Source organism: Salminus brasiliensis, chromosome 5 (assembly GCF_030463535.1).
Source record: "Salminus brasiliensis chromosome 5, fSalBra1.hap2, whole genome shotgun sequence".
Classification (NCBI taxonomy): Eukaryota; Metazoa; Chordata; class Actinopteri; order Characiformes; family Bryconidae; genus Salminus; species Salminus brasiliensis.
In genome coordinates, this window is record NC_132882.1 from 44,585,617 (window position 1) to 44,612,919 (window position 27,303).

At 48.5% G+C, this 27,303-nt stretch overlaps 3 protein-coding genes across 7 annotated transcripts in view; all 3 read left to right on the forward strand.

Moving 5' to 3' along the window:
- The window catches only part of rasip1 (Ras interacting protein 1), a 49,294-nt gene extending 45,634 nt beyond the window's left edge, over positions 1-3,660 (forward strand). For 2 of the 4 annotated variants that reach the window (XR_011979740.1, XR_011979742.1), the window contains exons 19-20: positions 901-1,037; positions 3,492-3,660. The gene's annotated coding sequence lies outside the window, so the exon portion shown is untranslated. The remainder of the gene's footprint in view (positions 1-900; positions 1,038-3,491) is intronic. The other 2 variants (XR_011979741.1, XR_011979743.1) reach the window with 2 other exon arrangements.
- Positions 3,661-5,629: 1,969 nt separating this feature from the next.
- il11a (interleukin 11a) lies at positions 5,630-14,523 on the forward strand. Its single transcript, XM_072680578.1, has 5 exons — positions 5,630-5,675; positions 7,391-7,560; positions 11,619-11,711; positions 12,384-12,545; positions 13,093-14,523. The coding sequence occupies exons 1-5, from the start codon at positions 5,669-5,671 to the stop codon at positions 13,264-13,266; spliced, it is 606 nt and encodes a 201-aa protein (XP_072536679.1). The 5' UTR covers positions 5,630-5,668; the 3' UTR covers positions 13,267-14,523.
- Positions 14,524-15,937: 1,414 nt separating this feature from the next.
- On the forward strand, positions 15,938-26,961 carry znf628 (zinc finger protein 628). Of its 2 annotated transcripts, XM_072680579.1 has the most exons (8): positions 15,938-16,465; positions 17,321-17,425; positions 18,037-18,540; positions 19,872-19,944; positions 20,781-21,884; positions 21,973-22,330; positions 22,644-22,798; positions 23,969-26,961. In XM_072680579.1, the coding sequence occupies exons 3-8, from the start codon at positions 18,164-18,166 to the stop codon at positions 26,270-26,272; spliced, it is 4,371 nt and encodes a 1,456-aa protein (XP_072536680.1). In that variant the 5' UTR covers positions 15,938-16,465; positions 17,321-17,425; positions 18,037-18,163; the 3' UTR covers positions 26,273-26,961. The 2 variants fall into 2 exon arrangements, with proteins under 2 accessions (XP_072536680.1, XP_072536682.1); XM_072680581.1 differs by lacking the exon at positions 17,321-17,425.
- The last annotated feature ends 342 nt before the right edge of the window (positions 26,962-27,303 follow it).

Below are 27,303 nucleotides of genomic sequence, written 5' to 3' on the forward strand. Positions count from 1 at the left end.
GGTCAGGATGTCGAGGGGATGTCATGGCAACCAGCCAGACCCAGATGCCATTCTGTATCAGAGCCGACAGAGGGGTCAAGTTGTCCAGTAGCGTCCCATCATAAAAGAGTAAATATTAACACACACTCTTACACAAACACACACACACACACACACACACACGCAATGCTTCCAACTACCACTTTCGCCATCGTGAAATTCCCTGCAGGAAATGATGCGGGACGGGGCCAAGAAATGATTATGTTTTGTGCGTGTTTTCCTTCAGGTCCTGCTCCTTCCGATTATCCAGTGCTGTGTCATGGCAATCAATTTGGCATATGTTTACACACTGAGTGTCTGTGTGTGTGTGTGTGTGTGTGTGTGTGTGGTTATAAAACTATCATAAATGTGTAAAGGTAAAACCTTCATACAGCAGGCGCGTCATGTGATGACCCGAGGGCCCTGTTTCGAGGCCCTGAAGAACAGAGTAACTTTAAACAGCGGCTTTTATTTACTGATGAGGATGAAAGTCTTCGTTTATCAAAGCCGAGCTCTCGCTCTTATTTAGGCTGCAGGAGCTCTTTCTCACAAGAGCGTCTGTCTTCAATCAACTTCCCACGATTTATCCCACCCATCACACCACCCTACCCTCACAGACCCCTCTTGGATTACATCACCATGGCAACAATATGAAAAATACCTTAGCAACCACCACAGCATCCACTGGGCATCCCTTAGCAACTGCCAAAAAAGCAGTCGCCCTAAGCACACCACAGCAACCATCTGGCACACCATAGCAACCACCGTAGAGATACCTTAGCAACACCATTCAACGGACACTTTTATAGTAAAAGTTAATATACACTAACATGACAAAAGTATTGGGACACCTGTTCATTCACTGTTTCTTCTGAATTCAAGGTTATTAAGAAGAGCTGATCCTGCATTTGTTGGAGTTGCTGTTTCTACTGTCCAGGGAAGAAGCTTTTCTACTAGATTTTGGAGAAGAGCATTGCTGTGAGGATTTGATTGCATTCAGTGAAAAGAGCGCTAGTGAGGTCAGGAAGTTGGAAGATAATGATCACTACCCAACCTCATCATCCCCATCTTCTCATCTCATCCACCATCTCCACCATCATTCCAGAGAACACAGTTCCTCCACTGCTCCACAGCTCCTCAGTGCTGGGGGGCTTTATACCCCTCTAGCCCACGCCTGGCATTAGGCAGCATGGTGCCAATAGGTTGATCTGACCTGGCAGTACTTCTCTACAGGGACTAGGCAAGCTGTGTGTGTGTGTGTGTGCATTAATTAGAGGGGGGTCAGTGTAGCCTGCTGGTGTGGCTGGTGGTGCAATAGGCAGCTTAGCTTAATGTCCTTTATACAAGTGTAGGCTAAGGTGAAGAGTCAGGCAGGCTGAGTGGTGAGTATGATTTACCTATTCGAATTACAGCCACTGGGCCCATCTGATGCTAGTTACGCCGCTGCACGGGCCGACACACACTCACACACCCAGTGTCATTTCTCAAGTCCAGACAGACCGTTTTAAGGCAAGCTGACCTACTCAGCGGCTCCACAAATAATCTGGATGGCTGCTGGCAGCGCTCCTGTACGGCGCAGTCACATCTACCAGGACATGCTCCATAAATCACTGTGTGGATTCTACTGCTCATTCACACGCCGGCAACTGACCTATCAATGCTTCACGCTCCCTCATCGCTCCGTCTGCCAGGTTTAGATCCCGGGATGGGGCGCGGCCGCCCAGTGATGCCACAGCCATCCGTGTCCAGAAGTCCCAGAGAGCATATCTGTCTCCTTTCCCTCTGGGTGGGAAGGATGACCCTCCAAACACTCCCTCTCCCCCCCAACACTTAGGGTGGGCGATGCTAGCCAGCTCGGCTGTCTGTTAGCTGACTCAGCAGAATTAGCAGTCGAGCTCCAGTCGTGCTGCGTTGGAGCTTGATGTGTCTCAAAGGCCTTCAGCTCTTAAGTGGGTGATATGGTGTTGCTAAGGTATACCAGGTGGTTTCTTGGACGGTTGCTATGGTTCATTGATTGATTTCAAACATTAAATGTGGCATGTGCAAAAGTTATGGGACATTAGTTTAATATGGATACATTGCTTTTGGGCATGTGTTCATAGAGATGAGATTGGTGACAGTTTAAGTCCAGTGCTTGTTAGCAACATTAGCTTAGCTTCTCTACTTCTAAACTACAGAAGCAGGGGTCAGATATCAAGCATGTCTGGACTGTATACGGTGAGTACAGTAGGTGGAAACTCTCCAAAAGAGTAAAGTAATACTTCAATACTTCAATTTCTGCACTGTTTGGAGACAGAGGCAGTTTGTAACGGCAGCGAGGATGTGTAGCTGTGTGTAGCTGTGTGTAGCTGTGTGTAGCTGTGTGTAGCTGTGGTGTGTGAGCAGAGCTCTGAAACAGAAGCTGTTAAAAGTAGCTTTTTAAGCACCTGTATAAATTCATTAGGGATTTAATTGGGCCAATTAAACTCCTGCCCTCCAGCCTGAGGTGAGGGGAGTTCAAAGGAGGCTGTTAAAAGCATGAGTGTGCAGTAGAGTGTGTGTGGATGAAGGGATGTGTGACTTTTGGAGGAGGGGGCCTACAGTGTGCGTGTGCGTGTGTGTGTGCCTGCACTGATTGTAGGATCTAACTGTGTGTGTGTGTGGGCAGCACTGTGGGCATGTGTGTGTGTGTGTGTGTGTGTGTCATAATGGAGTATATTTTACTATAATGAGCAGGATGTCTGGACACTAACCGTTTCCCACCTGTGGCTCACCTCCCCCTTCAGAAGGGTGAGAAGGGCATGAGTGTGTGTGTGTGTGTGTCTGTGGGCACGTAAGAATAGTGTATAGATTAGTGTAAGATTGGAATTAGAACATTCTTATTAATATATATATAATATATTACAGACCATAAGTATATAGGTAATATATATATATATATTCTTATACTGATAGGTAGGTATATTGGGAATATACATAGTGGACACATTACATTAGTATCACATACTAGTAGTCTCTCTCTCTCTCTCTCTCTCTATATATATATATATATATATATAGGTATGTTAGTGTACAGGTACATTAGGGGCACATTATTGTATAAATTTACATATATATATATATGTGTGTGTGTGAAGTGGGTCTCCCATTTGTCACATATGGGATAGATAACTACATGTAGGTACTTCTATGTAATAATACATGTTATGTATATGTAATGCGGGTCATACGGGGGAAATGTCACATGATGTTTCTGCTCCTCCTTTTCCTTTTTTAACTGATCAGTGAAGTGACAGATTGAACATGCGGACCACACACACACACACACACACACACACACACACACACACATGCTCTGCGCTAATGGATTATGTTCTTAAACACACTCAGCCACCCAAGAGACCCCCATCAGGGCATGCAGGCAGTGAGAGAGAGAGAGCGGGCGAGAGAGTTATGGAGTGACTAACTTCACTCTTTCTTTTATTCTTTTCCAGCTGTGTCTTCAAACAGCTCTTTGATGTGGGGAAATTAAAGGAGCGAGTGTGTCAATATCTCCCTCCACACTCATCCACCTCCTCCCTCCATCTCTCCCGGCCTGCTCACTCTCTTCTCTCCGTCCGACCCAGCTAACCGGAGTGTGTGACCTCTGCACCACACCCTGCGTGTGTGTGTGTGTGTGAGCCAGTGAGAGAATTAACAATTGCATGTGAGCAAAACTGTGTATACATAAGTGTCTGGGTATGCGTCCTTAAGGATGTATGTGTGTGTGTGTGTGTGTGTGTGACAGTCTAAGCATTAGGGGCTATTATACATTATAATACTGTACTGCAAACATGTATACTCTTTACCTCTCTCTCTCATTCTCGCTCTCTCTCTCTCTGGAAACTCCTCACTCTGCTTCTTATGCTCTGCTGAAAGTGACTGAGTATTTCCAGCACTGTGTGTGTGTGTGTGTGTTTCAGAGAGAGCGAGTGTGTGTTTGTGTTGATGTGTGTATGCTAAATGAACCCCTCTTACACTATCTCTCTCTCCCTCTGTTTTCTGGAGTGAGTGAGAAAAAAGTGAAATAAAATACAAAACAGTCTGGAGTCTGAAATGTGTGTGTGTGTGTGTGTGTGTGTGTGTGTGTGTGTGCTAGGCATCTATTTAAGGGCACATTTAGGCTCATTTTAATGTTTATGTATTTTATTCATTCATTCAAATAACAGAGAGAGAGAGAAATGAGAGAGAGAGAGAGAGAGAGAGAGAGAAAGAGAAAGAATGGGTGTAATGAGAGTGGGGGATAGAGGAGAGAGAGAGAGAGAGAGAGTTAGAGAAAGTGAGCGAGAGACACTGGTCAGCACAGATTGACGGATATGAAAAGACACAAAGGGCCTTTTAAATTTACTGTTGATAATCAGAGAGGGGAAGAGATCAGCAGATAGAGAGAGATAGAGAGACATTGAGAGAAAGAGAGAGAGAGAGAGAGAGAGATGTGTGTGATAGGAGCAGGTCTGCGGGATGTAGCAGAGGAAGAGAGATAGCAGAGAGAGAGAGAGAGAGAGGGTGAAGAGATATAGAGGGGGAGAGAGAGAGAGGGTGGAGAGAGAGAGAGAGAGAGAGAGGGTGGAGAGAGAGAGAGAGGGTGGAGAGATATAGAGGTGGAGAGAGAGAGGGTGGAGAGATATAGAGGTGGAGAGAGAGAGAGAGGGTGGAGAGAGAGAGAGGGTGGAGAGAGAGAGAGAGGGTGGAGAGATATAGAGGTGGAGAGAGAGAGGGTGGAGAGATATAGAGGTGGAGAGAGAGAGAGAGGGTGGAGAGATATAGAGGTGGAGAGAGAGAGAGAGGGTGGAGAGAGAGAGGGTGGAGAGAGAGAGAGAGGGTGGAGAGAGAGAGGGTGGAGAGATATAGAGGGGCAACGAGAAAGAAAAAAAATAAAAACAAGCGACTTTTATTATTTATTTTTCTGACGGTGGAGGGAGGGGGGGGGCGGAGAGGGGCGGGAGCAGCGCGGAGAGGAGTGTGTGTGTGTGTGTGTGTGTGTGTGTGTGTGTGTGTGTGTGTGTGTGTTTTTATGAATGAAGCTGGGTGACTCAGGCGTGTGTCATACACACCGTCTTTATAAAGGAAGTTTTAAACAAGCCTAAACATTTCACTGCGAAAAATTACCCTCACACACACACACACACTCACACACACTCTCTCTCTCTGCCTCTCGCATCCCTCTCTCACTCACTCTCTCTCTCCTTTCCCCTCTCCATCTCTCCATCTCTCACTCTCTCTCACACACTCTCACACACACACACCTCTGCGCGTGTATGGTCAGTCCGGGCGGCGCGAGGCTAAACAGAACCGGGCACGAGCTTTTTACTCCTCTTTCCCCCGGTCCTCCTCCTCTCCTCCTCTCCTCCCTTCATTCATTCCCGCTCTCATCTGCCTGCCTGCCTCGCGCTGGAACTTCCCGCGTAATTCCCAGCTTCACGCGGACGCTGGAGGGAGCGAGACGCGTTCTGGAGCACGTGACCCGCGCTCGCTCTGTTTTTTTTTTCTTCCCTTTTTTATTTTTCTATTTTTATTTTTTACAAAAACAACACAAATATTAACACTAATTTATTAACTTATTTATTGATCTCGCCTTTATTTATTATTTACTACCTATTTATTCGTGCGTTTACGAGGATCTGGACAAAATATGAAACGTAAGTATCTGCATTTTTGTTTTTTTGTCATTGTTTGTTGTTTTTGGGTTTATTTATTTATGTAAATTTGTTTGTTTACCTGTTGCTAATGCTGACACGGCCTTTCCACTTCGTGACACTTGCTGCTCTGGCTTTACCCCAGCACTGCTCGTCAGCCTGCATGTCAGTGTTTACGTCTTCTGTAACCTGGTTTTTGATGCTATTAACAGTTTTTTTAGGATTTATTTTGACTGTTTAGGCTCTTAAATTATATTTTGTAAGAAAATATAAGATCTTAAATGAAAAAAAAGTACCTGTTTAGGCTATTAGCTGATTTTATGCTGCTACGTTTTCGTTTTAGGCTCTAAAATGCATTTAATGACATTTTTAGACTTGACTATAGAGACTATACAGGCTCGTAAATCAGCCTTACATGCTTTTACACGTCTTAAGTCATCTTTAAGGGATTAAAACCTTTACCTGCTGGAATTAGTCCATTCAGGCTCGTAAACGACTTCTCTGGATGTGTAAATACTACTTTAAATATTTTAATAATTGCTGTTGATCATCTTAAATCATCTGTAAGACGTTTAAACGAACTTTTAACTACTAATAATTATTTATAGGCGATTAAATACCTTCTAGATAACTATGCAGGTTCTTAAATGAGCGTTGCGTGCTTTTAACTGAGACTTTAGCATCTTAAATGATATTTCTAAGCTTTAAAACGAGCATTTAAGCTCTTCAGTGGTGGGATTTAATGAACTTGTCTTGCTGCTAAACCGAATTTTAGTGAATTATTTACCTTCGCAGACTCTTAATTTGCCGAGCGGCGTTTCCGGGCGTTTCCGGCGACCTCTCGAGGCGCTTGATTGGCTTTAAGTAACTGTGTAAACTATCAGGCGCTCGCTCGAAGTTTTGTGGACGTGTGCGCGAGCGGGCGCGTGCCGGCGCGTGCGTGCGTGCGCGCGCGCGACAGCCAGCCAGCCAGCCAGCCTGTGCGTGTGCGTGCGTGCGTGTGTGTGTGTGTGAAACGCAGGCACGCTAAGCTGACAGGATTTCCAGCCCGAGGCGCTCGCGGTTAATTAATTAGAGAAGCATTCATCAAGTCGACAGCGCGTGGGGTATCGTGTTTAGTTGTCGCTCATGGCACACGCGCACGCACGCACGCGGAATAAAGAAGAAGCCCTGAAAGCCTGCAGCGCTTGGCACTGACCGCTTCCTCCGGCCTGATGCAACCCTGTTGTTGTCCTGCCGCCTCTGGATTAAAGGAGTGTGCCAAGGCCTTCAGCCTGAGGCGGCGCGCTCACGCTACGTGTGGTAACCTGGCCGTGTTGTAAGAGCGGCACACGCCGCTAATCCGCAGATCCCACGCTCGCACACATTCGTGCGTGAGCTCCAGCAACAGTGTAACCACCCCTGACCCGTCGAGGCACGGTGTCCTCGGGTATCCGGCACACCAAGACCTTCCGTTAGTAGCAGAGCCCTGTAGGTTGTGAGGTGGGGCCTCCGTGAGCACCAGTGGGCTTTAGGTGAGGTGCCCTCCACCAGGTGGTCCAGTCCTGACCGCTGCATACCGGGAACACCCCACGAGACCTGCCTGATGTCTTGGAGATGTTCTGAGCCAGACTGGTTCTTGGCTGCCAGATCATCCGTGTCCTTCACTTCAGCTGTCAGTGGTTTTAATGTTATGGCTGATTGATTTATTTCTATTTGTTGTCCTCGCTTTCCCGCAGTGCTGCTCGACTCCTCCTCCTCGCTGCTCTTCTCCGTCCTGTTGGCTCAGCTGCCGCTGCTGACCTCGGCCTTCCCCGCCCACCCGCGGCGTCACCCGCCCACCCATGCTGACCTGGACAAGCTGACCAATCAGACGAGGCACCTGCAGAAGCTGACCCATGACCTGATCGTGAGTTGTGTTGTTGCTGTCGTTGTAGAATTGATCACCAAGGCCCGACTCAGCTGGGCCAGATATTTGCTCCAATCCGACTCAGAAATGTGGCCCTCTGGGGGTCCCTGAGACCCTCTGCCTTCAAGAGTCCGTATCCTATAATATATATTTCTACATATATACAGTCATCATACATTTTTACACAGCCATTTTTGCTCCAACCGGTGGAGTTAAGCGGGCTGTTCACTGACTGCCATATGTAAATAAGCTCTGCTCTGATTGGCTGTTGAAAAAGTTGCAAGTGTTGGTTTTAGTGACATCACAAGGACAGGGACTACATCACACGTAAATGTATATAATATGAATCTATAGATGTAATGATGCCATATGGTTGCACTGGGTGGTCAGTACAGCTGGTCTTTAGGCCAGTTATGCATTTGATGCCGCGACAACATACGACCCTAAAGGACCCCCTGAACGTTGCCTGTTTTTAATAACCAGTGAAGTACTTCACATCCCTCGCTGGGGCCAACATGACTTTTCTGAATGAATCGAATCATTACCGAATCGATTCTCTGATTGACTCACTGCCGCCGCTAGCCAGCACAGAGGAATTCGCTTCCCTCCTGATGATGTTCAGATGGCTAATCTCAAATTGGCCTCCTGCAGCAATGTGGGAGCTGGCTAGACTACAGTTCTGCTCGCTCTTTCAGAACACACACGGCCTTTCAACTCATCTGGTCTGCATTAATCATGGTAAGCGCAGCGATGGCAGATTGCGGTGGCTTTGAATCCGTGAGGGTGCAGATAAGGCTCATTTTCGGAGCGCTCTATCAGGCTAAAATAACACAAAATCTGGATCCCAGCCCAGGACTGGCCACCGTCCCAGGCTTTAAGTTGGGACGGTAGCAGCCAGTGCCGGGCCTTACTGATCGAATTAGATACTACCAAGTAGCCTGATATCATGGCGATCAGATGATGATAAATAAGCGGAGGCTTATGCTAGCGAGTGGGCTAACATAAGCAGAGGATTGAGCATTATAAATGGACCACAAGCTGATAAGGCTAGCCTTAAACTATCCAGCGAACATGCTAGTCACTACTACTATACGGTACAGTAGGACACACTGTATTATTACAGTCTAATTAGGTCCACGTTGACAAAGCGAATGAACTCCTGCCGCAAGGCAGCGTCTTGGGTCTGGTTGAATCGGACTGTGGTTTAGTAATCGCACTCGGATGCGGACCCTTGAGAGGAGATGGTCTCGGTCCAGTCCCAACCCAAGTCTGGAGTGGTTAGTTTGTGGTGGGAGAGAGCGTGATCTGACCTCGATCCAACCCAACTACCAGGTGTAATCTGCAAGTTTGAGCTAAACGGTTCCCGTAGCCAGATGCTAACCAGATAATTAGCTACTACAGCTGCTCCATGTTAAACTGCACAGAAATCAGGACCTTCTTCCAGGTCTGACCAAGTTTACAAACTCTCAAAACTGTGTTTTGGACCTGAGCAAACCAACTATCTGTGTGAAAGCCCCCTTAGCTTGAATGGGCATCATCTTCTTTATCCACCTCTGCTAAAACTGCTAACGCTAACGGTCAGTACAGTTGTGTGATACAGTAATGCCAGCATACTGCTGTAGACCCTCCCCTGCTTCTCACTATTCTGGCTCTCTGGGTTTGTTTTGTCTGCCATCCCTGTCGGCCTTTTACTGGGCCGGACGACACGCCAGTGACGGAGAGCCCTGCAGGTTTTGCTCCAGTTTTGCCAGGTTGCTAAGTGATCGAGGTCCTGAGCTTTAGGGTAGGGCTGCTGTTGGTGGGGGGAGGACGGGGGACGGGACGGGACTGAACCCATTCATTCTGCGCTCACCTCTGCTAGGCCTCACGGAAACATAAGCACGTCCTCCCTCCCGTTGCCATGGCTATCGCAGAGGCCTGTTTACAAGCATGAGCGGGGCACATGGCTGGGGAAGGCGAAAAAGCACAGTAGAGTCTTGCATTCCCAGGCCAGCTCCAAAAGGTGAGAAAGGGGGGAGCTTCGCCTCAGCTTCAGCAGGTGGCCCAGGCATCGGCCCGCCAACTGGGCCATCGACCCTTCCAGCCCTTTTTTAGCTGTCCGTAAACGTCCGAATCGTGGCTGCGGGGTCTCGCCGGGGTTCCTCCTTCTGTCTGAAAGCTCCGAAAGCCTGACCTCATCCTTCAGATCATATCTGAGCCTCGCTTTTAGAGCGCACTCAAGTATGTCAGCGTAAGATACACTGTTTGGGAGGCTCGGTTGCCCTGGCCTACGCTGCAGAGGTGAGATAGGCCAGGCCAGGCCTGTAGTAATCTCTGTGGGTGCATATAAAGAGAAATGCTTGGTGCATTACATGTGTGCCAGATGTGAAGACAGATCATTATCAAAGACACCACCTGTGAACCCCCCACACACATACCCCCCATTCAGCAAGAAGAAAAGAAAAGAAGAGAAGTTAGCGCTAACGTAGCGCTGCGTTTCTTGTGTGAGAGAGTTGCCGCTCAACAGGGGTCAAGGCTCGGAAAGGAAAGTAGGTGGGAGTGGACGGAAGACGGAAAGTCCCCACAAGAAAGCGGGGTAGTAAAACGCAGCGCCGGCCGCAAAACCCAGGACACGCTAATGCGCATTAGCTGGCGAGCCGCTGAGGGTGTATTTACCCTGTGGACTCTGCTGCGCTCTCGCCCGGCTCGGCGTGTTGTAAATAGTTGTGGGCTGTGTAGGTGTGGGACGGCTTGTTTAGCTTTCGGTCGTCACAGCAAAGTGTTCCGATAGAAATCAGGTGGATTTATCACGTTCCCGCATTTGCATTCAGGAAGACAGGAGGAAGGTTGGCGGAGTGTGCAAGAGGCAAGGGGAGTGAGGTCAGGATACTAGATACAAGATACAAGATACTGTGTGTGTGTGTGTGTGTGTGTGTGTGTGTGTGAGAGAGAGAGAGACAGAGAGCGAGTGTTAATGAGGTGGGACAAGTACCACCGTAGGAGATAAGGACAACAGAGGGCCGGGCAACTTGCCGACAAGCTCCCGAGCCTCGCAAGAGCAGAGTCTGGGAGACGGTAGAAGATCAAGCGAGATGAAAGAAGTCAGCAGTGGTGAAAGATGACGGAAAGAACGGACAGAGTGTGTCATGGCTCTGGCACCGAGCGTTAAAGAAAGAAAAGAAAGAGAAAACAAGGGAGGTTGAGGAGACACGAAAGGAGAACCGACTTGCAAAACAGAGGAACAGAGGGAGGAACACACAAAGGAAAAAACAGCGAGGCAAACAGTGGAAGAAGGAGGTGGAAAACTGGCCTGGTTCTGGTTGTTTGGCTGTTGTTTTTCCCATTCTCAGAGAGTTACACCTGCCGGCTAATCGGCCTGCCAGCGCCACTCACAGCATGCTCATCAGCAGCGCCCTTCTGACGTCTAGCCGTCAGCCATTAGTTCAGAGGCAACTTGCCCTCAGCCCCAGCAGCAGCACGGGCCACGTCTTGTTCAGGCCCTCTGAACCTATTTCAGAACAGACCGGGGCGGCGGGGGGGGGGGGGATGAGAGAAAGTTTACACAGGGCTTTGACCGGACTCACCTGCCAGGCAGCGGCCTGGTCTGTCAATGTTTGTGTCTCCCTCTAGTGGTGGGAACGGAAACGGCACAACCAAAACGCTATAATGGCCTTTTTTTAGCCCTGACCCTGGAGTTTCCCTACACCCCGGCGCTGTCTGCTCCCTTACTCATGGCGCTCGCTGTTATTCTTCCTGCAGAAAACATCCTGTGGCTTCAGGTCACCAACTTTTAAGTGTTGACGTTCGGAGGCTGCGCCCGCCTGAACTCCGGGTGACTCCGGCGCTCTATAATTCTGCGGTAATGTTGGAGGATGCCTCCTGCTAACTGATTCAAGGCCACTGTCGAACGCTCCTCCTCGGGGTGGCCGGCGGGGGTCACTGGGAGCTGTTCTTGGAGGTAGTCTCCAGCCGTGGGAAATTCGGTGCAACGGCATGACACTGCTTTTTGTGGGATGGCGAAGTGTGTCTGTTTACTGAAGCTCTCTCTCTCTCTCTCTCTCTCTCTCTCTCCCATACAGAACGACCAAGAGTTCGACTCGGTGATCGACCACCACAGGTTCAAGTCTCTTCCAGCCATCAGCGGCAGAGCCAACGACCTCAGCTCACTGGAGGTGTGTGTCTTAGCCAGCGTCAGTTTGTCTGATCGTCTGTCTGGTTAAGTGGTTCTGGCTTTAAGAAGTAAAGAGCCAAATGAACCCATGTGAACTTGGGCAGAACATTCTAGAACAGTGTATATGGAGGAACCTTTCTAGAACAATGTGGATTGGGAGAATGTTGTAGGACATGAATGGAGTATGGTATTCTAGAACAGTGGACAGGGGAAACAGTCTAGAACAGTGTGAGTTGGGAGAACATTGGAGAACATTATGAATGGAGTATGGTATTCTAGAACAGTGGACAGGGGAAACAGTCTAGAACAGTGTGAGTTGGAGAACATTGTAGAACATGAATGGAGAATGATATTCTAGAACAGTGTGAATAGGGAAATAGGGTTGGTTCTAGAACAATTTCCCAAGTGACCCTAGAAAGCTTGGGTTTGTTGGGGTTTGCTGGAGAACTCTGGAGAACGCTGAGATCTGGGCTTTAGGCTGTTCTTGGCTATTTGCTCTTTATGTTTTTGGAGGTTGTTTCCATATGCATGTATACTGGAGTAATTACACATATATATGTATACGTATGTAGTAATGAATGCAACAGGGTAATGGCGTATGGTCTGTTGTGGAATGTACCTAATGTGTGTCTCTCTCTCTCTCTCTCTCTCTCTCTCTCTCTCCTGTACACAGCTGAAGCCCACCCTCTCGCAGCTCCATGCTGACCTGAAGTCGTTCGAGCATCACTTCGAGTGGCTGAACAAGGTGACACGGAAGCACCAACACAGCACAGCGCCGAAGCTGGGAGAGATGATCTCACACATTAAGAGTCTGATCAACTCGCTACATCGCCAGGTAGGTCCAGAAGCCAACAGTCTTAAAAGAACGGTTCTTCAAGGGTCCTTCAGAACCTCCAAGAACCATTTAGCTGTTTAAAATAGTCAGCTCTTAGCACTGATAAACAGCATATAAACATTAGTCTATTGGCTCCATCCTGCCTAATAATGCCAGGCGTGGGCTAGAGGGGTGTAAAGCCCCCCAGCATTGAGGAGCTGTGGAGCAGTGGAAGAGCTGTGTTCTCTGGAATGATGGTGGTGGTGGTGGAGCTCCATCCAGTACTTTTGGGATGAGTTGAGGAGTTGGGGATGATGAGGTGGGGAGGTGATCATCATCCAACATCCTGACATTGCAATGCTGCTCCAAGATCTAGTAGACAACTTTTTTTAATAGCCTTGATTTCAGAAGAAACAATGACGCGCTGAAGTTATAGCATGGATGGGCTCAATACCGTGCCGCAGCCAATCAGAGCAGAGCACATTTACATAAACTAAACCCAGGTCATAAATGTCATTAGTCAAACTGTAGGCCCTTCTGACAGCCCTCTTCTCTCCCTTTTCCTCAGATGTTGCGAGTGGAGGCCCCGCGGATCCCGGTGCCGTCTCCCTCTCTCCCGCCTCATCCCTCGTTCCACTGGGAGATGGACCAGTCGTCCCAGGAGCTCCTGCAGAGGTTCCGGCTTTTCTGTGACTGGGCGGCGCGAGCCTTCCTCAGCCTGAAGTCCAAAACGCAGGCGTGACGGAGCCTCGGCCCGGCATGTCCACAACCCCCAACAGCCGGCCCGGTCCAGTCCAATCCTGTCATCCGCAAACTACTATACATCCACCCCCCGCCGTAACACTACAGCCTGTGGCACGTGTGAGCTGATCAAACGGCGCCGGCGTCGGAAGCCTGCCGGACTCCTGATCCACGTCCACGTCATCCAGAGTTGAACCTTTCTTTCCTCCCTTTCTGTCTGATTTTGCGTTCAACTGGTTTTATTATTATTTATGTATTTATTTATTTATTGAGCAGTTATTATTTACTTATTTATTTGGTGTCGTTATTTATTTAAATCTTTTGGGGCGGGGGGGCATCTTCTTTTTTTTTTTTAAGTTGAGAAATAAAATGTACTGTCTTCCTTTCTTCCCCCCTCCCTCTCTCTCTCTCTCTCTCTCTCTCTCGCTCTCTCTGTTTTTTATAACTCTCTAAACCCTTAATTTCTTAATTTTACCGAATTAACGTCTTTGCGAGGCTTGTGTTCACATTTTGTTGCCTAGGTTACAATGTTTTGCCACTAGATGTAGCAATATTGCTGGGTGTGTGAGTTGTGTGTGTGTGTGTGTGTGTGTGTGTGCTAGAGCTGAATGAGAAATTTGTTAGAGCATTAAAGTGTCAAAAAGCACTGACCTAAGATATTGACCTTAGCGGCCTTTCCCTCACTGACTCTTCTTCTTTGCACAGCAGATTCGGGTCCGTAAGCTTCGGATCTCTCGGTTCAGCAAACCTTAAAACAAGCAAAGAAAAAAAACAAGCCCAAACCTTTAAAATACTATGTATTGTGATATTGTGATACTCTGGTAATGTACAGATGTACATACACGCGTTCCCGAATGTAAATTGTAATGTATAGCGCAGATGTGTATTATATTATAGTTTTCTATGATATAAAACTCCCATCTTTTTATCACTGTGTCGCAATATCAGCCTTATCCTGTTCAGTTTTTCGTATTTTGATACGCTAATGAAACTATTTATTACGTTTTCATGTTATTTATTTTTCGCTGGACGGAAGCAAGACTTCCGTGGGTTGTTGTTTTAGTTTTTTTTTTATTTTATTTTATACTTTTATACTACTTCTAGTCAGGCATTATCGTCTGTCTCTTTTAAAAACTATTACGATTGTTCAACTGCATAAGTGCCACACATGCTGTAAGTCTTATGGATGTTTTCTTATTTTTTTCTGACAGAAAGGTGAAAGGTGTGCCAGATACAATAAAGGAACTTATGTGCAAAAGCCTCTCAGGCCTCGTTCTTACAGTTTAGAAAAGCCCACCCCCTCTGATTAGCCCACCAGTATATAGCCATGCCCACCAGTGAAGCTACATGTGCTTTCTGAGTTTTCTATGGAACGATGATGAGGATGATGATGATGATGGGAAAATAGTGGCAGTGTGAGAGATGTGAGAAATAAAACCCACTAGGGACTATTTTTTCTGCATGTCTCCCTCCGCCATTTATACTCATTACCTTTACAAAATGGGTCAAAATATAACTCTGGTAAAACAGGCAGTGTTTTTAGAGCTTTTAGAGGTTCAGACGTCTGCTTTCCTTTGATTACTTCTTAAAAACTGAATTACACCAAACTTTTAGAGGTGAACACATATGTTTTATGCATTTTGCATTTATGGCATTTAGCTGAAGCTCTTATCCAGAGCGACTTACAAGGTAACTCGTATTACAGAGGAGGGCCAGTGTAGTGTTAGGAGTCTGGCCCAAGTACTCTTATTGGTGTAGCGCAGCATAGTCACCCAGACCGGGAATCGAACCCTGGTGTTGTTGTAACTCAGTGGCAGGTAGTGGTGTTATCTGTTGCACCACACCAACCACTACATTACCCCTTAGGATCGGGGTAGGCGGATTGATATATTCTGATCCTGACATGAAAATATTGCTAAGTGTTTTCTTAAATAGGCCGAATAGACGTATTATTATTATTATATATTTTTAATAAACCAAAGGTGGAAAAGTTTCTTTAACCCAAAAATAATAATAAAAAAAAATATGTGTGGTGTAGGAGCTACTTTTCCTTCCGCCCTTTCCCTCTGCTCCTCTCATAACCCTGTTTAGATGCGATGAATGGTGAAAAATTCTTGACAAAAGTAACTAAACAGTCCGTTTATCAATGCAAAGACCTTCAAATGTGATTAAAATTTATTATAAACTCTATTTTTTCAAACAATATTGTTCTAAAATGATAAGATCCACCACAGACAGCAAGACTAGCAAGACAGCAGTCCTGTGAGGCTACTTTTCTCTGTGTTAAAAAAGGGAACTATTGAAGAAAACAACCCCAGCAAATGGTCGTTATGTGGTTATTAAAATCACATTTAAAGATATTTGCACTGATAAACAATAATAAGCACGATTTAATTAGCCTGCCTACTCTGATCAGCACCAGCTAGCATCTAATGCTAACCAAAACACTTACGTTAGACTACCTATTCGATTCGCAATAGGGTAAATATCGGGCTGTTATCTTTATTAAAGGGTTAATGGTGATTCTAATGATGGCTAATGAGGAGTTTTACGCCACAGCTGGTGAAGAAAAGAAAAAAAAAAGAAAAAGAAAAAAAGAAAACATTAGCGCCATCACTGGGAAACTACATTACCCAGAAACACCCGCGCACAGACTAGCGGACACATCTGAAGGGTTAGCTGCGTCCAGAATCAGGCGGTTCCGCTCGGAAATGCGCAGCAACTGCTGAGGTTCGGCTCTGAAGACGTTCGGGACGTTTTCGATCGTTTAAAGGACGTTAGAAACTCAGTCGGGGGGGATTTCTCAGCAGCGGCGCTGGGGACCAATGGCGGGAGAGAGCCGGAGAGCGCGGAGGACCAATCCGCGGAGCCGGTGCTGAGAGGTGGAGGCAGGCGGGTGACTGCTGGTTAGTTTGTGCTCCAGATTATTGTTAAGGTTGTGTGGACTATCACTGCGGACTTCAGCCCTGTTTCACTACAACTCCATTAAAAGGCTTTTGCGTTATTAATCATATTAATAACAGCAATAACAGCCCCGCGCGAGCAGCACGAGGCGCAGATACGGTGAAAATAGTGCGTCGCGTGAGAAAACGGCGCGGGGAGGGAGATGGAGCCGAGCAGGCCGGCTCGACACTGGACGAGTGAAGCCCGCAGACTTGACGGTGAAACAGCTGGAGCTGTGTTTCCACACTAACGGGAGGGTGAGTGCCACCATCCTTCTGAAAATAACCTTCTTAATCAAGGGTGTGTTTTATTATTTCCTCCAGACAACACAGCAGGGACACAGGGAGGGAGGGAGGGGGGTGAGGAGGAGGAGGAGGAGGAGGAGGAGGAGGAGGAGGAGGGGGAGGGGGAGGAGGGGGGGTTTAAAGGGGAAGGTTGATCAATAATCAGCTGAGTCGTTTACAAGACGTTTCAGCATGCCTGACACCCCCGTGCACTTCCTTTCCTTCAGAAAACGCCTCCCTCAGATTAACAAGCAGGTTATTTAAATCACGTGACTCGTGGTTTCGCTTTATGCTATGATGTCACGTTCAAATCCAGGAGCTGTCCCGTTATATATGTCACACAGATGGTTCCGGCCCAAAAACCACTCTGTGGTTTGGTGTGAAATGCTCGGTTCAGGTCCCAAATTGATCAGTGGTGGGGGATGGAACCAGGCGCTGGGAAAGTTTGACGCCTTCGAAAGCTCCTCTCCAGAACGTTATCGCTCCAAAAATGGTTCTGAGTGCACTGGATGATAGATTGGGTGAGTTGGGGATGAGGGTAGGGTGGTGATCGTCATGCAACCCAACATCCTGACCTCAATGACGCTCTTGTCACTGAAAGCAATCAAATCCTCACAGCAGTTGCCCTCAGAATTTCGTAGAAAGCCTTCTTTCCTAGACAGTAGAGACCGTTACTTCATCAAAAGCAGGTTAAACTGTTTTTAATCCCGTCGATTTCAGAAGAAACAATGAGCCGGTGTCCAAATACTTTTGTCAAAATATAGTGTATACCACGATACTGTAGGCAACGCTGTTTCTGCATTGTTGATGAACCCTGTAACCCTGTAGGTTGGCTGTTCTGGGAAAGTTTGAAAAGTTTGACGCCTTCGAAAGCTCCTCTCCAGAACGTTATCGCTCCAAAAATGGTTCTGAGTGCACTGGATGATGGATTGGGTGAGTTGGGGATGAGGGTAGGGTGGTGATCGTCATGCAACCCAACATGCTGACCTCAATAACGCTCTTGTCACTGAAAGCAATCAAATCCTCACAGCAGTTGCCCTCAAAATATCATAGAAAGCCTTCTTTCCTAGACAGTAGAGACCGTTACTTCATCAAACATCAAAAGCAGGTTAAACTGTTTTTAATCCCGTCGATTTCAGAAGAAACAATGAACAATGAGCAGGTGTCCAAATACTTTTGTCAAAATATAGTGTATACCACGATACTGTAGGCAAAAGCTGTTTCTTGCCAAAAAAAGCCTGGTCTGTCATTGACAGGTCGAAGGTAGAGCTGGGCAGTACGATGATATTTTATCGTATCGTGATAAATTTTGTTATGGTGATGAATAATAATCTTCTCTAATCATATGGAGGAGACTGTCCGTGTTAATAAACACGGATCAGCTGCAGGTTTCATTACTAACAGTGTAATTAGACTGGGGTCATTAGATGAAGAGCAGCAGATGGTTTTTAGTCTGTGATAAATATCGTGTGTTTAAATATCGTGATATAGTATTTTTATCATATCGCCCAGCCCCAGTCGGTGAACAGTGTTCTCTGTTCTAGGTTCCTGCTGAGGAGAGGCGTTGCTCCACCACGCGTCGGCGATGGCTGCCATAGACCGCGAAAACGGCGATTGAGCTGCTCTACGGCCCCCACTGTTCGCACTGGCCTTCTGTACTCGTGGGGTACGATGGCCAACTCTGTCGCCACCCTGGTAGTCCAAACTGAACTTCTCCCCACGCAGCCTCCCTCGTCCCTCTCACCCTTCCCCTCGCTCCTTACCCCGGTGGAAGATGGGGACGACGATGGCGAGAAGGGCGGGGAGGAGGAGGAGGAGAAGGAGGCCGAAACGGTCGTGCTCACTGGCGTCGAAATGGTGACCTCGTCGACCTCGGTGGTGTCCCAGAACCCGGAGCACCCCTACCAGTGTCTGGACTGCGGCAAGAGCTTCAAGTGGTCTTCCAGGCTGGCGCATCATCAGCGTAGCCATAATAACGAGAGGCCGTACCGCTGCAACCTCTGCCCCAAGGCCTTCAAGGGATCCTCCGCCCTGCTGTATCACCAGAGGTGAGGCTCCGAGCAGGTCCTGAATTCCACTGACTGGCCATTTTATCAGAAACACCTCCAGGACAGTTACAGACTGCAGCCCTTCTTGTTCTGCTAGAACCTGACATTAAGATTCAGTATACTGCGGTAGACTATAGGTCCAAATGTTTGTGGACACCCCTGTTAATGAATGCATTCAGCTACTTTATGTTGCACCCATTGCTGACACGGATGTGCAAATGCACACACACACATACAGCTTGTCTAGTCCCTGTAGAGAAGAAGGACTGCCACTAGAATAGGACTCTCTGGAGCAGAAAAACATTCATCTATTGGCTCCATTCTGCCTAATAATACCAGGCGTGGGCTAGTAGAGGGGTATAAAGCCCCCCTAGCAGCACTGAGCTGTGGAGCAGTGGAAGAGCTGTGTTCCCTGGAATGATGGATGATGCTTAATCCAATACTTTTGAATAGGAGGAGTTGGGCATAAAGGTATGGTGGTGATCATCATCCAACATCCTGACCTCAGTAAGCTCTTTTTAATCCCCTTGATTCTAGAACAATGAGCAGGTGTCCCAATACTTTTGTCCACATAGTGTATACTGCGATACTTTCTCATTGTTGATGAACCCTGTAACCCTCTAGGTTGTGGATTATTACCCCCAACCAGGTATTACAACACACGGTAGTGTCCCTGCCAGGTTCAGAGTGGGTCCACCACCCAAAAATATCCAGCTGAAAGCGGCTCTGTGGTCGGGAACTGACCACTGATGAGGGGTTGGAGGAGTGTTTCTTAAACAGTAGGTCAAACTGGGTCGTGAACGTGTTTCTGCTGGGTTGCCGCATGATGGGGACTGTGTGTCTGTTCCTAATTTGCCTGGATTGCGAGGTGTGAGTTGAGTTTTCGCCTTCACGTCTGAAGGTCAGCTGGAAGGCCATGTTGTCTTGGTTCCTTTTGTAGTTTCCTCGCCTGTATTTAAGGACGGGGTGTACTGAAAGGTCTACACTGGCGGGACCAGGATCCTTCTGTCTGCCTAATATCATGTATTTAACTCCAGTCTTGGATACATGGAGTGCATTATTAATATTGGAGTATTATGACCACTAGAGCTGGGCAATACGATGATATTTAATCGTATCGTGATTGAAAAGCTTTCTTCTATATAATACTGTTAGTGCTCAATAAACACCGATCAGCTGCAGGTTTCATTACTGACTGGGTTAATTAGATGAAGAGCAGCAGATGTTGAGTAGAAATCGCTGTTCAGTAAAGGTATAAATATCGTGATCTAGTGTTTTTACATATCGCCCAGCCCTAATGACCACCTAAATTCAGTGTGTTTTTGTTCCAGATCCCATTCAGGAGAGAAGCCCTATAAGTGTGACGACTGCGGTAAAGCATTTAAGCGTTCTTCTCTCCTACAGGTGAGAGAAACTGCTACATTTAGCCTGTATCACAAAGCTCATTCTGGTGTGCAGTGAGCCTAAATCACATCGATAGTGGCTGTAGAATGATTTATTAAATACACGTCACCTTTTGACTTGATATCTGTTGATTAACTACACCAAGGTCAAAAGGTCATTGTGTATGCAAGCTAATTTTGAGAACCCACATCGGTTATAAATAGAGGCCATTCTGAAACACTGCCCAGCATTTGCGCTCTACTGGCTCCAGAACGGTGGGCAGTGCTTGGACCCCGATAATTGCCACTTGCTGTAACAGCAGTTATGGCCGTCCACAAAAATCTGTGCATGTTCTACATTAGATATAGTCACAATAAGGGGTGAAATCTGTATTTTTCCAATTATGTTATGATGCTATGATGCTAAAAGGTCATTTTTTTTTTGGTTCGCAAAGCTTAATTGTGAGACCCAACATTTATTATAAATAGAGGCTAGTCTTAATCAGTGTCCAGTATTTGTGCTCTACTTGCTCCAGAATGATGGGTAGTGCTTGGACCCCGATGATTGCCACTTGCTCCCATAGCAGTTATGGCTGTCCACAAAAGTCAGTGTATTTAACTTTTAAATCTGTTGAACTATTCCAAGGTCAAAAGGTCAATATAAAATATAAAATAAAGGCTATTCTAAAAACTGTGCTCTAGTGACTCCAAAAAAGGGGGTAGTGCTTGGACCCCCATGATTGCCACTCGCTCCTATAGCAGTTATGGTCGTCAGTGTGTTCTGGTTGCCCTTATGGGGACGAGTTTTATTAGAAATTGATTTGATTTTAATGACTCTTATTATGATTTCTCGCCTAGGTCCACCGTAGTGTTCACACCGGCCTGCGCACCTTCCAGTGTCCATACTGCCCCCTGACCTTCAAGTGGAGCTCGCACTACCAGTACCACTTGCGGCAGCACACAGGAGAGTGCCCGTATCCGTGCGACAGCTGCCCCAAGGCCTTCAAGAACTCGAGCAGCCTGCGTAGGCACAAGAACGTGCACCTCGGGGTCAAGCCCTACGTCTGCGTGGTCTGCAACAAGGCCTTCAGCCAGTCCACCAACCTGAGGCAGCACATGCGCATACACACGGGCGAGCGGCCTTACGTGTGCGGCGAATGCGGCCGCAGCTTCACCCATTCCTCCAACCTGGCACTTCACCGCAACTCCCACGTGGAGGGCAAAGCCAAGGGTGCGGCCAAAGCAGGGAAGGCAGGGCCAAGGGCAGAGGTGGAGGTGGTGCTCGAGGACACGGCTTCAGAGGACTTGAGGGCGGTCGGCATGACCATTTCGGACATGGTGGGCCTAGTGGGCGGGCAGGAAGGCGGAGTCGGGCAGGTTTTCCTTTCGCACCACATGCCATCGTCCTCCGTGCCTTCGTCGGCGTCGTCCGAAAACGGTCAGAACGTGCTGACGACGGTCACCAGCTCCGACCACATGCAGGTTAGCATGGAGGAGGTTAGCGTGGAAACGAGCGCGAACGTATTGCTGTACAGCTGCGGCAGCTGCAATGAAACATTCGGAACACAGACGCACTTAGAAGAGCATCAGGCCCTGCACCTGGATGCCATGGGGGCGGGGCATGGTGGTGGGGTCGCCGCAGGGGACGGCATGGAGGAGGCTCAGGGGTGTGGAGTTTCTCTAATCGGGACGGCACCACTACTAGCAGACTTTGAGGAGGTTGTGGAGACAACAGCCGTGTCTGAAAGCGCACAAGGGGCGGAGCTTCTTGGTTTGGACGGAATCGGAGGCGGGGCTGGGCAGGTTCAGTATGATCTGCTCCAGAGCTTCACCGGATCCGTGCCCGCCGATGCCACCGTGCCCGCCGTGGATACAACGACGCGAGTTTCAGCTTTGTCGGAATGTGCCTACTGCGGGAAGACCTTCAAAAACAGCAACTCGCTGAGCCGGCACATGGCACAGGTGGGTGAAAAGACTTAAGGTGGGTGGAACCCTTTTAACTGAGAGTCTGGTAAATATAAAGGGTTCTATTTCTGTGCTCCTCATCCAGGTGCACCCCCTGTCCCAGGCGTCCCGCTCCCAGTTCAGCTGCTCGGCGTGCGATCGCTCGTTCCCCCAGCTCTCCTCCCTTCTCACCCACCAGCTCTCGCACACTGAGGAGCAGAGGCTTCTGGCAGAGGCTGAGGCCGAAGCCGAAATCGTCTGTCCTCCCTCGCTCTCTCTCTCTCTGCCCCTGCCTTCCTCACCCTCTGCCAAGAGAGATGGGGACGAGAGCGAGAGGGAGATCCACGTCAGCCTCATTGCCGTCACGGAGGAGGAGAGGCAAACGGGTGGGAAACCGGCCACCAGGGCGTCAGGGAGGGCTGGGAGAAAAGGAGGCGGGAGCAAGAGCACGACTTCTAATAATGGTAAGAGAAGACACCGGTTCAAACCGCTCACACCGGCATCTAGAACCATCAGTGGTTCCAAACCCTGGTGCTGGAGTAGTCTGCATATTTGCACCTGCTCTAGCACATCTAATCCAATTTATCACCCAAACTCTAAACACACACACACATATCTCAAACCACATCCAGGTCTTTGTTGATGTGGGTTTGATGTGGTTTAGGGAGCAGTAGGACTTATTCAGACTGCGGTTTTGAAACTGTAGTCCTCGCTAAGGGATTCCCTGGGTTGAGTCATGCCTATATCTCCATTTTCATGCTTCTTTTTTTATGACAGAGAGGCCATACCGTTGCTCTGAGTGCGGGAAGTCCTTCAAGGGTTCGTCAGGACTGCGCTACCACATGAGAGACCACACGGGAGAAAGGCCGTACCGCTGCACGGAGTGCGGAAAGAGCTTCAAGAGGTCCTCTCTGCTGTCCATACATCAGCGGGTGGGTAAACACTAAGACACACACTAAGTCAAATGTTCCAGTGTTAAACAACGGGGGGCGGCCATCTTTGTTGACTCGGTGTAGAATGTCCGGTGCAAAAGCAAAAGAGGGTGTCGCAATAATTGGAAGGAACCAACACAAAAAGTTCAGAGTGCTGTGGGGCGTCGTTTAAATATCAGACGCCTTCTAAAGAAGAGGACTTGCGTCTGTGGTTGAAGACATGAAATTTAAAACATCCGCTAAATGTCTTAACATTTTCTGGAGGGGAAACCAACACGAGGACATGCTTACCCAGAGAACTGGCCGGGTAATGAAGCTCTGGTGAAGCAGACGTGTTGGGTGCCTGTGAGGCTCTTAGATAGGTTAGTGCTTAGGCTGATGTCCTTCCTGACAGCCTCACAAGGAGGATGGACGTTTGGGTGGACGTTTTCAATTTAGCGCCTTCAACAACAGACGCAGGTCCTCTTCACCAACGCAGTGCTCTGTACCACTTTCACTAGATCAGTGTTTACAGAAATAGCCTACTTCAGACAGTAGACCATTTGATAAGAGATAAGAAATGACTGGAAGTTCTAACCCAACCCAAAGCGGGCGTGGTCAAGTAAGGTGGAAACACTACAAGAATTTAGACAATAAATCAGTTATAAAAATACCGCCCAGGAGTTGGCGATGATTCTGGACTGGATTATTAGTAAACAAGGAGACCACTGGCCATAGTGTGAAAATGTACAGGAACGCAGTCCTTGTCCAAAACAAACATTATGTGAACATTAACACATCCAGGTTTCCTGGAGAGGGATTACGCCAAGTCCTGGACTACACAGCATTCTGAATGGAGATTCTCCATTGAAAGGAAAACGGACTAGGCTTAATCCCTGTCTGGGAAACCAGCCAGTGATGATGAATGACATGCTAATGCTTTGTTTTGCTTTGAAGATTAGAAAAAGTAAATACAGGGAACTTCAGGATATGATCAATGATTGGGAATGATGGTGGAAATATTGTGAGCTTACAAACTTTACAAATAAAGTTTATAAAGCTACGAATTAACGTCCAGACCTGGTCAACGGCTGGCCTGTTCGTCAGACGACCCCTAATATTCAGTATTAACTGACTTAGGTGCAGTTAGTAAGTATCCCAATTGCTTCTCGCTTCTTCCTTCTTTATCAGGTGCACACAGGAGTACGGGCCTTCCAGTGCCCGTATTGCTCTCTCACCTTCAAGTGGAGCTCACATTACCAGTACCATCTCCGCCAGCACACAGGCGAGCGACCCTACGTGTGCCAGGAGTGCGGCAAGTCGTTCAAAAACACCAGTTGCCTACGGAGACACAGCCAGCTGCACTCGGGGTTGCGTCCCCATGCCTGCTCTGTGTGCGGCAAGGCCTTCTCCCAGACCTCCAACCTGAAGCAGCATGAGCGCACGCACTCGGGAGAGAGGCCCTTTCAGTGCGTGCAGTGCCACAAGAGCTTCACACACTCCTCCAACCTCCAGCTGCACTTGCGCACACACTACTCGCGCAAGGACTTCAAGTGCCAGCACTGCGGCAAGGAGTTCGTCATGCACTCTTACCTGCAGAGGCACCTCCGGACCCACGTCAGCGGAGGAGGGGCCTCCTGCGCGAAAGAAGCGGGGAAGATCACAGGGAAAGGTGGGGCTTCAGACAGCACTGCGACCACGCTGAGTCTCAACATGGGCGCGGCAGGTGGGCTGAGCTCGCTTTTTCCCACCGATGGGAATTCCACCCTGATCCTCTCGCCATCAAACCTGGACATTCCCCCAAACACCTCACAGAATTATTTCATGATCCAGACTCCCATGGGACTGCAGTTGATCCCGCTGTCCAATCCGGTGCCAACGCAACCAGCCCTGCCCACTCCGCCTCCTCCTCCGCCGCCTCCTCCTCCCCCTCCTCCACCCCCTCCACCAGTACAACCACCATCCCAGAACTACCTACTACTTCAGTGCCAGTCTACCAATGGAAACCAGCCAAGTATCATCCTCGTTCCCACGGCAGGCAATGCAAACGCCGTTCCCGCCCCCTCTGTGCCGCAGCCCCTGCCCTTGGTGCAAACCATACCGGCACTGCCCCAGGTCCTGGCTCCACCTCAAACTCAAATCTCTCAGTTCCAGCCACTCCAGACCCAGCAGAGGTTCATTCTCACAAATAATAACAACGCTCCACTCATCACCACCCCGCCCCAAAACACAACAGCCATGACCAGACCCATTTTGGGAACGCTAGGTCGTACCAGGAACACTAGAACCAGACGTGGGCGCAAGCCCAAAGCCAAAACCCTGACATCTGTTTCCTTGGAACAGACAACACCTGCACCAGCAACTCAAGCATCAGCCCCACCCACGACGTCTTCTGCAACCACAACTGCTGCTCCTGCTCCTACTCCAGCAACCTTCTCCCATGTACAGGTCCCGTCACTGGTGGCGCCACCTCAGAATTCAGATCCGGTGCTTGACGGTGCACCCAGTGCCCCAGCCAACGTCACTGCTACACCAGTGAACCCAGCTGCAAGCGCCCCGGCGGATAGCCCCTGCGCCGTGAGCCCCTCGGCAGGTGATCCCCAGGCCGCGCCTGCTGCAGACAAGCTTCCGGAGCCGCTCCCAGGGGAGCGCTATGTTCTGTGTTTTAAGAAGGAGACTGGGGAGAGGGAGCAGAGGGACGGGATGGAGGTTAAGGTGGAGATGGAGGGAGGAGTTGAGGGCGGTAGGTCTTATGTGTTACAGTTTGAAGGAGAAGGGGAACAAGGGGAAGGAGGGAGCGGCGACGGTGGGGAAAAGTCTTATGTTCTTCGCTTTCAGACGGAGGGAGAGAACGAGGGAGATGGGGTGAAGGAGGAGGCGGAGATGGTTTCTCTGAACTTGCTTCAAGAGTGGAGCGGAGGGAGGGAAGGCGAACGGATGGCCGGGATTGAGGGAGGTGTTGGGGTGCAGGAGAAATCGTTTGTTCTCCATTTCCAAACGGAGCCCCAGAGCGACGACGACATCCAGCAGAACTCCGGCTACACGGAAGGCCAGAATGAAGACCTTGGCCTTTCCTGCCATTCCGCCCAAGCCTTGATGCCACTCGGGGGGCAGGAGGTCGTGTTTGAGCTGGCCAACGAGGCTAAGATAGATGGGGACGCAGGCAGTGGGCAGAGCGTTCAGATGATTGCACTGATAGAAGGCGAGGGCAGCAGTTCTGAGGTCGGGGACAGCTTTACTGACCCCGGGGGAGTTGTTGGGGCGAGAGCAGGCCAAATGGAGGGCATCTTTCAGTTAGAGGGTGGAGAAGGTATCGTCATTATTGAGGTCAGTACTGGCAGCTTGAGAGAGGGAGCCGAGGGAGGGGTTTCTTTGGGATTAAGGAATGTAGAAAAAGAAGTTACCGCAGTGCGGGAAGCGACGTCCGAGGAGCAGAAGGTTCTGGAGACCGAGAGCAGGCTGTCGCCAGCTGGTGTGAACGGGGCTGAGGGCTGAGCTGGGAACGACTCGCACGACTAACCTAGAGCGCACACTTTGTCCGACTAACCATCACGCACTACTTCAGTTGACTGTACCAGTGACACGTGTCCTTGTTAACACACATTGTCCAGTCTTGGGAAAGGTTAGTGGTGTGTCACAATCCAGGTGACTAATCAAACCTAATCCAGTCACTCCTGATTAGGTTCCTGTTTAGGTCTTTCGGCCGTCAAGAGATTGAAATCGTGGGAAGCTGGGAGTCAAGCACATGATTAAAAATTAGCTAACCTCTTTAGTGCAATGGTTGAACCTTTTGGAGAAACTTTCCATTACACGTTTTCTAATGTATTTCTGGGCAATGAAGTGGAGCGCTGCATTTTCTTCTACCAGGAGGCAGTTGCTCACCTGGCCCCTACGGGGAGCTGTTTCACAAACCACAAGCGGCAGATGTAAACCTGCTAAAAATAAGCTTCTGACTGAAAGAAATCTGTAGTGCTGTTCTCTTCAGGAAGTGGGGGCTTGTAACGAAGCCGTTTAAGACTGTTGGACATGAACTGTATGAACTAATAATAATGATATACTGTCATGTTGACAGTGGGTGTATAAGATGAACACAAATTTGTGAATATGTCGATACTGTTGGGTTTCACTATAACTGTTGATATTAGGACGTGGTCCTGTTCAATAAAAAGCCGTTGGTAATGTCATTTCTTATTTATTTTTTTATTTTAATATTTTAGTCATACTCTTTTTAAGGGCAGTCAGGCAGGCCCCAAACTAGCATTTAGCCGTGTTGTGTAATATCCTGTAGTGCAGCATCGCATAACGCAACCTCACTGTTTCATGATTGATTCCTTTTCAGCCATCAGTTTTCCTAATGCTCTACTGAAATGCATCATACAGCCTTTGGGATGGCGGCACGGTGGTGCAGCAGGGGTGCAGCACTGCCTTTGGTGAGGTGGTGTGTTCTCCCTGTGTGGCTATGCTAAATTGTGCCCCCCCGGGTGTGAGTGTATGGGTGTGTGTGGTACCCTATGATGGACTGGTGC

What these genes read in the sequence shown, in the direction of transcription:
- il11a (XM_072680578.1), top strand. An exon ending in AGCTGACCCATGACCTGATC is followed by an intron (nt 7,561 to 11,618) that starts GTGAGTTGTGTT and finishes TCTCCCATACAG; the next exon opens with AACGACCAAGAGTTCGACTC. An exon ending in ACGACCTCAGCTCACTGGAG is followed by an intron (nt 11,712 to 12,383) that starts GTGTGTGTCTTA and finishes TCCTGTACACAG; the next exon opens with CTGAAGCCCACCCTCTCGCA.
- znf628 (XM_072680579.1), top strand. Translation starts at nt 18,164, where the DNA reads ATGGCCAACTCTGTCGCCACCCTGGTAGTCCAAACTGAACTTCTCCCC. An exon ending in GCCCTGCTGTATCACCAGAG is followed by an intron (nt 18,541 to 19,871) that starts GTGAGGCTCCGA and finishes TTTTTGTTCCAG; the next exon opens with ATCCCATTCAGGAGAGAAGC. An exon ending in AGCGTTCTTCTCTCCTACAG is followed by an intron (nt 19,945 to 20,780) that starts GTGAGAGAAACT and finishes TTTCTCGCCTAG; the next exon opens with GTCCACCGTAGTGTTCACAC.